Source organism: Lontra canadensis, unplaced genomic scaffold (assembly GCF_010015895.1).
Source record: "Lontra canadensis isolate GAN:19392208 unplaced genomic scaffold, GSC_riverotter_1.0 scaffold598, whole genome shotgun sequence".
NCBI lineage: Eukaryota > Metazoa > Chordata > Mammalia > Carnivora > Mustelidae > Lontra > Lontra canadensis.
Genome location: NW_022631585.1, coordinates 41,832 through 49,997, shown reverse-complemented (window position 1 = coordinate 49,997; position 8,166 = coordinate 41,832). Strand labels below are relative to the sequence as shown.

General features: G+C 37.0%; 1 protein-coding gene across 1 annotated transcript; it reads left to right on the top strand.

Moving 5' to 3' along the window:
• Positions 1-6,691: 6,691 nt before the first annotated feature.
• Positions 6,692-8,165, top strand: LOC116863140 (protocadherin beta-18-like; the record flags this gene model as incomplete). Its single annotated transcript, XM_032850633.1, has 1 exon — positions 6,692-8,165. A coding segment is annotated over exon 1 (1,287 nt), but the record flags the coding sequence as incomplete, so codon positions are not given.
• Position 8,166: the final 1 nt, after the last annotated feature.

Genomic DNA, 8,166 nt, shown 5'->3' with positions numbered 1-8,166 from the left:
CTCAAGCTCTCCTCATAAATCTTTATTAGAGGCCCTAATGAAGTGGAAATATAATCTGTGTGTTTGTTTTTTTTTTTTAATTTTTTGGTCAAAAATGTTATATTAACAGAGTTATTGCTAATTTTTTTGTGATAATGGCATTGTTATGCAAGACAATGTTACTAATTATTTGGAGTTACAAACTGAAGTATTAAGAGCTAATTCCACAATATATGTAACTTACTTCTAGGTATTTTATCAAAGCAGAAAGCTTTGGATAAATAAAAAATGTTGTTGGATCTGGTTGGAAGTATATTGGATTTTGTTGCACTACTCACTTCACACACTTTCATCATAAAGTGAAGAAAAGATACCTCTCCCTATTTCGTACTAGGATACCATATTTGCTCGCTTTTGGCCATGTAGTCTTTTTCAGAAATTCACTTTGTGACAAATTACAAGTGATCACATTGAAAATTATTGATTTCTGAAGTAATTTTCCTTTGTTGTTGTTGTTACGCTTTGTGCGGAAGGAGCTTTATGATGCTGTGGGTCTAGATATGGCTGTTTTGTTTTCCTCAATACCATGTTTGCTAGTTTAAATTTCTATTATTTTATATTGTTCATGACTTAACTAGAATGCAGTTCCTGGTGTCATTCTGAGTAAAATAACTTTCCATCAGAAGAGTACATATAAGAACTTCTTAAATTGAAATGAAAATTCAAAATGTTAAAGAAATGAATTAGGTTCACTTTTGCATTGATTTGTAATTCTTAATACTTTGTGTCCTCTCTCTGATATCCAAAAGAAGGAATGTGTCTGTATTTATGGTTTATAGATGTCTTATAGTGTTACAGATCATGTCTCTAATATATAAGTAAACAGTTTGATGGAAGATTATAGGTAGAGATTTTCATAGCTATTATGTAGTGTGGATATAGAACTAGTGGGCCTTACATTTTTGTAATTTTTCCTCATAAAATTATATATTATAGGCTAGATGGTATAATAAAATAGAATTTGACATTGAGAAATGAATGCAGCAAATTCCAATTTCCCTAGGAATCTTTTTTCTTTCCTTCATGAAATTTTTACTGGTTTTATTTTGTGTTGCAGTAGATATTTACTGGCTGTGAGAATTTCATATAAATAGTTTTTTACACAATAAAATCTTGAAAAAGAATATTTGGGCCCTCTTAATCCCTCAGACTCATGAGAAGTAAATCTTACGCTTCTTATGCACTAATAAGAATAGATAAGAACAGGGGGCACCGGAACCCCTGGGTGGCTCAGTGGGTTAAACCTCTGCCTTCAGCTCAGGTCATGATCTCAGGGTCCTGGGATCAAGCCCCACATCTCTCTGTTCAGTGGGGAGCCTGCTTCCCCTCTCTTTCTCTGCCTGTCTCCCTGCCTACTTGTGATCTCTCTCTCTCTCTGTCAAATCAATAAATAAAATCTTAAAAAAGAAGGAGAAGGAGAAGAAGAAGAAGAATGGGCGGGGCACCTGGGTAGCTCAGTTGGTTGGGCCTCAGACTCTTGATTTCAGTTCAGATCATGATCTCAGGGTCCAGGAATGAAGCCCCTTGTCAGGCTCCATGCTCAGCAGGATATCTGCTTGAATATTCTATCCCTCTCCCTCTCCCCTTTCTCCCTCAGCCCCTCCATGCTCGTGCTCTCTCTCTAAAATAAACCTTTTCAGAAAAGAATAGATAAAAATAGAATATCCTATTTGAATAATTTAAGAAGAGACTTGTAAGTCTACAAGATCAAATTTCTTATACAAGAGAATATGGTTGTGATAGAGGAGGTGTCAAAATCACTGGGCTTAGGGGCAAGACATATCACTTAGCAAATGTTACCAGGAAAATTGGCTCTCTATAATAAAGAAAATCCTCATTTCATGTCATATAAAAATAAACTTTCTATGGATCTACAGGTGAAGTTAAAGTATTTTAATTGAGAAAACCTAGGTAAAAATATCTTTATAAACTTACTATCAGTTTGAATTTCTTTTTCTTTGAAGATTTTATTTATTTATTTGGGAGACAGAGCATGAGAGGAGAGAGGTCAGGGGGAGAAGCAGACTACCTGCTGAGCAGGGAGCCTGATGTGGGACTAGATACCAGGACTCCAGGATCATGACCTGAGCCCAAGGCAGTTGTTAAACCAACTGAGCCACCCAGGCACCCCAATCAGTTTGAATTTCTTAAACAAGTCTTTAAAAGTAGAAACAATAAATAAAAATTGACAAGTAGTACTACATCAAAACCAGAAGATAGCATAGGCAAGCCAAAAGGCAGGGAGAAGCTACTTGCAGCAGTTGCCTGAGAGGGATTAATATTCAGATTATTCAAGTAACTGCGGCGGAGTAACAAAAATCAAAAAGTCAGAGAGCCAGTAAGGTTTTTTTTAAAGAATAAAAAGGAAAGAAAAGTGAAAAAGGGGGAAATGAAGTCTGAAAAGAACATAAAATGATGATTGACCTCATTAATTGGTGAAATACATACTAAAACAAGACACTACTTTATACCCATAGCATTAGTAGAGATGAAAATTTGCATAATATCAAGGGGAACAGTAGGAAATAACCTGTACAGCCCTTTGAGAGATTTTTAATGGTATTTAGTGAAATTTAGAGTGAACATACCCTGTGATCCAGCAATTCTACTTTGGGGTATATAAGCCAGAAAATTCTTTTTTTTTTAATTGAAGTATAATTGACACACAATGTTATATTAGTTTTAAGTGTATAAGCCAAAAAGTTTCTTTCACAAATGATATGCATAAGAATGTTCATCTTGGCAAAGCAAAGAATAGGAGTCAACCCCACGTATCCATCAGTAAAGCAACTGATAGCTCAAATGTGGAAAATGTTTCTGAAGGCATATTATGAAGTATTATCAAAAGGTGTGAACTAGGTGTATATAAAACAACATGGATAAATCCTAAGTGGTCAAAAGAAAGAAAGATACTGAGATTTATAGTACAGTGCTATATATGTCCTTATAATATATATTTGTACAATTATATAAATAAACATATTGGAAGGAGAGAAGAAGGAACAGATGTAGGAGAGAAGATGTGTTTATATATAGGGGATAAAGAATGCAGAGAGAAGTGTGAGTTATACCTATGTCAATGACAGAAATTGTCTCTTCCAAGAGATTAAGTTGATTGCAGCATTATAAGGATTGATTTAGTATTGATCAGTTGAAGTTGGTAAAAAATGCATATTATTTATCTATCTTCTTGAGGTCAATTGCCCAGACTCCAGGAAGCTAAAAATTTACTTGTAATTTTGAGACAAGTGCCATTGAGTCTTATTTTTAGTAAGGATGGTACAGATTATGTAAAAACCAATGCTTCCACTGAAAACAATTAGCTAGTAAGAGACTAATATATTATCAGGTTACAGTTAATGTCGAATGGTAACCCAGAGAGACAAATGATCTTAAAATCTACTTTTTCCCTGGAATATTTGGAGACCTGGGAAGTGTAAACCTCTATTTTGATGGTTTTTATAATAAGGGAGGAAATCAAAGCATAACAAAGTAAAGTTCATAGAAGACCCTTGCATTAATAAACATGGATTCCTAAGAACTACACCTTTAAAGTGAAAGTAAGTGGGAAATGGACAAACCCTTATGTGGAATTTCAGCTCTGAATTTGATTTTTTAGCACAGAACTTGATTTAACATGGTTGTTGACTAAGCAGTGGTTCCAGATGCTGATGGAACCAAATGCAGACATTCTATAAAAGAAAGTTCATCCTAAGGCTAAAAATACTCATGTAAGTAAGTTTTATATTCTTAACTTGAACACAAAGATAACTGCACACACGAGGAAACATGACACCATGAGTGAGAGCCAGCAGAAAAAAAAACCAGAATACAGAAATATACTTCAAATATTTTAATTAGTAGAGATAATATAATAATATGCTAAACACTTTATTGAAATAAAAGTTATGCTTAAAGATGTAAAGATAATAAGAAATGTGATAGGGACGCCTGGGTGGCTCAGTTGGTTAAGCAGCTGCCTTCGGCTCAGGTCATGATCTTAGCGTCCTGGGATCGAGTCCCACATCGGGCTCCTTGCTCTGCGGGGAGCCTGCTTCTCCCTCTGCCTCTGCCTGCCATTCTGTCTGCCTGTGCTCGCTCTCTCTCCCTCTCTCTCTGACAAATAAATAAAATCTTTAAAAAAATATTAAAAAAAATAAGAAATGTGATAGATTATTAAAGAACCAAATAGAACTCCTGGAACTAAAAAATATAAACATAATTTAAATTTAATTGAAATTGAATAACAAGTTTAATAGGAAAGTAGGTATAACTGAATAAATAATTTGTGAAGTGAAAGGTCAGAATGTAATTTATCTAGCATACAGCTCAGAGAGTTTGGAAGATGAAAAATATGGAAGAGATGTTTAGAAACAGGACAGAGTAAAAAGTTTAAGACAGGATCCACAGCAATATTTGAAAAATATTGGAGTGTCACCTGGCTAGTTCAGTTGGTGGAGCATGTGACTCTTAATCTTAGGGTCATGAGTTCAAGCCCATGTTGGGTGTGGAGTCTACTTAAAAAATACATATATATACCCACACACTCACACACACCTAACAGGATAAATAAAAGATAACCATGCTTGGAAACATCATTGTGTAGTTTCAAAAAGCCAAAAACAAAGAAAAATATATTTTTTTAAATGGAAAGACATAGGAAAAAGACATGTAATCTTGAAACACATGGCAGTTAGACAAACAGCTATGCTCCATATGAATTTCTCAACAGTAGCACTGGACATTAGAAGATATCTTCGATATGCTAAAGGAAATTAGAAAATCTTCCTGACTAAATAGTCTTTGCAAGAATATCAAATGAGAGAATCAGATGATAGATACCAGTTTGGCTTTTTAAATTAAGATCATAGGAGAGAAGTGGTATAAAAACATTTGATTTCTCAAATATAACTTCTTTTTTAAAGATTTTATTTATTTATTTGACACAGAGAGAGAGATCACAAGCAGGCAGAGAGGCAGGCAGAAAGAGAGGGGGAAGCAGGTTCCCTGCTGAGCAGGGAGCCAGATGCAGGGCTCAGTGCTGGGCTCAATGGGGGACTCCCATCACGGACCCAGGGATCATGAAGGCAGATGGCCAATGACCGAGCCACCCAGGTGCCCCTCTTTTCACTTCTTACTCCACTCCCTCCATGTCTGTCATCACATCCTGTATCTTTATCATTTTAATATAAGCTTATTATTGCATTTCTAATTGAGGTCAATGTCATCTCCTTTTCTATCTAAAAACCTTTAATCATCTTGCATTTTCATTGATGTAGAGTCCCAAATGCCTTGGAAGGCCTTACATAATTATTTGCTTATCTCTTTCCTCTTGCTCTATGACTCAGCCATATTTTTCCTATTTCAGTTCTTCCAAAAACACTTCTCTCATCTCAAATTTTCACAATCATATTTTGGGATTATCTGGAAATTTTACCCAACACCCAGTTTTTGTTCCAGAAAAGTCTTTTCTGTACTTCCAAATTCTGGTTAGATGACCCTTATCTATGCTCTTAGAATAGCATGATCTTTTGCTATCATAGTATTAATTATGTTCCATTTTTTAAAGTTTTAATTTATTTTTATTTTTGGGGGGCGGGGCAAAGGAGGAGGGAGGGAGAGAATCTTAAGCAAGCTCCATGCTCAGCATGGAGCAGACTCAGGGTTGGATCTCATGACCCTGAGATCCTGTCTTAAGCCAAAATCCAGAGTTGTATGCTTAACTGACTGAGGCATCCAGGCACCCCTCATTATGTTCTATTTTTAAATATGTAATCCCTTTTCTGCCTCCATCTCCCAGGACAGAAACTGCTTACCACTCTATCCCTAACACTACCATTCCTAACACAAAGTATATGATCAATAAATATTTGCTAGACAGGTAATGAGTGGATGAATAAAATATTTATGATGATGCCTCTGGAAAGCCTGGGTCTGCAAAATAGATTTATTTTCCACAACTAAACTGATATCTAGTTTGTTCAATTTTCTGGACATATCTTGTTTTATTCACTACTATTGAGCATTTACTTTCTATTTCTGCCAGGTAAGTCTCTCATGGAGTGTCCTTAAGTAAATGGTACCATTTACTCAGCTTGAAATGTCCAGTCACCCCAAAACAACTATTTTCATGTACTAGGTTCAGTTAAAAATGCATGACCTTATTGTCTTTTCTAGGAGTATTTGCTGATAGCTAGAGAAGACTAAAATCTCTGGTTCCCTTTTCCAATTTCCTGGCAATATTTTGTTCATAACGTTAATTATGTGAAAGAGTCCCTTTAAGTATTTTTAGTTGTTTTATATATGGTCTTCAAAGAGAGATCATAATTTATTTGAAGTTGGGGCTATATCTTAAACATGATTTTTATATTCACCACAGCTCTAACAGGTTGTGATTTATTGTGTTAAAGACTGAATAATAATAGCATCACATATTACTGAGAATGTAACTCAGAAAATAAGAATATAGGAGAGAGTGTAATTTAAGTTAATCAACAAACACACAACGTAAATTAGTATTTTGTCTCAAACTTATCTGTTTAAAACCTGAGAAGCAGCAGAGTCGCATGGTGGCGCTGCAGGATAAGATGGGGATTTTTTCATACCATCCAACGCTTTGGTCTCCCTTAATCAGTGTAACTGAGAGCACAGGAGAAGAAAGAAGGGGAAAAGAGGCTTTCAAGAGAAAGCTAGGGAGCCAACAACACCCTGTAATCCGTGATAGGATTACAAGACTAAAGATTCCCAGTGGTCCCGCCTGATAGATGAGAGGCGCAATTTAGGAGCTGTTTGCTACTGAGTTGAAACAATTCCGCAGAAGCACATTTGGCTAAGGAGCCATGGAACCAGGAGAGAGGCACCCTCAGCAGATAAGGCAAGTGCTGCTATTCTTTGTTTTCCTGGGAGGGTCTTTGGTGTGTTCAGAGCCCTGGCACTATTCTGTGGCAGAGGAAATGGAGATCGGTTCTGTTATAGCCAATGTGGTGAAAGAAATAGATTTGTCTGTGGAAGACTTGGTTGCACGGGGGGCGAGAGTCATCTTTGACGACTATAAACCTTATTTACAGTTGGATCCACAGACTGGCAACTTGTTCTTAAATAAGCAACTGGACCGGGAGGCACTTTGCCATTTCACAGAGCCATGTATATTGCATTTCCAGGTATTATTTGAAAATCCTTTACAATTTTTTCGGGCTGAACTTTGGGTTAAAGACATAAATGATCATACCCCTGCTTTCCTAGACAAGCAAATAATTCTGAAAATCTCAGAAGCTACTGCTCCAGGAACCTCATTCCAAATGGACAGTGCTCAGGACTTGGATGTAGGAAAGAATGGTGTCCAAAACTACACATTAAGTCCCAATTCTTATTTCCACCTTAAATTACAAGACAGTGATGATGGCAGAAAATTCCCAGAGCTGTTACTGGACCAATCTCTGGATCGGGAAAAGGAGCCCGAGTTTAGATTAACACTAACAGCCTTGGATGGTGGGTCTCCGCCCAGGTCTGGAACTACACTGGTTCGTGTTTTGGTTTTAGATATCAATGACAATGCTCCAGAGTTCCAAAGGCCTGTCTATGAGGTTCAGGTACCAGAAAACAGCCCTGTGGACTCCTTGGTCATCAGGGTGTCTGCTACAGATTTGGATGCGGGAATATATGGAGAATTATCCTACTCATTTTCTCACGTCTCCACAGACATTCGGAAAACATTTGAAATCCATCCAGTTTCTGGTGAAATCCATTTAAAAGCGCTTCTGGATTTCGAGTTAATTCAGTCATATACAATAAATATCCAGGCCATTGATGGGGGTAGCCTTTCCGGAAAATCAGCAATTTTAGTTCAGGTTGTGGATGTGAATGACAACGCACCAGAAATAGTCATGACATCTCTGACTAGCCCCATACCTGAAAATTCGTCACCTGAAATGGTGGTCGCTGTTTTTAGCATACGAGACCTAGATGCTGGGGACAACGGGAGGATGGTGTGCTCCATTCAGGATGACCTCCCTTTTCTCTTGAAGCCTACCTTTAAAAATTTCTACACCCTGGTAACAGAGAGCCCCCTAGATAGAGAGAACCAGGCCGAGTACAACATCACCATCACCGTCACCGACCTGGGGACCC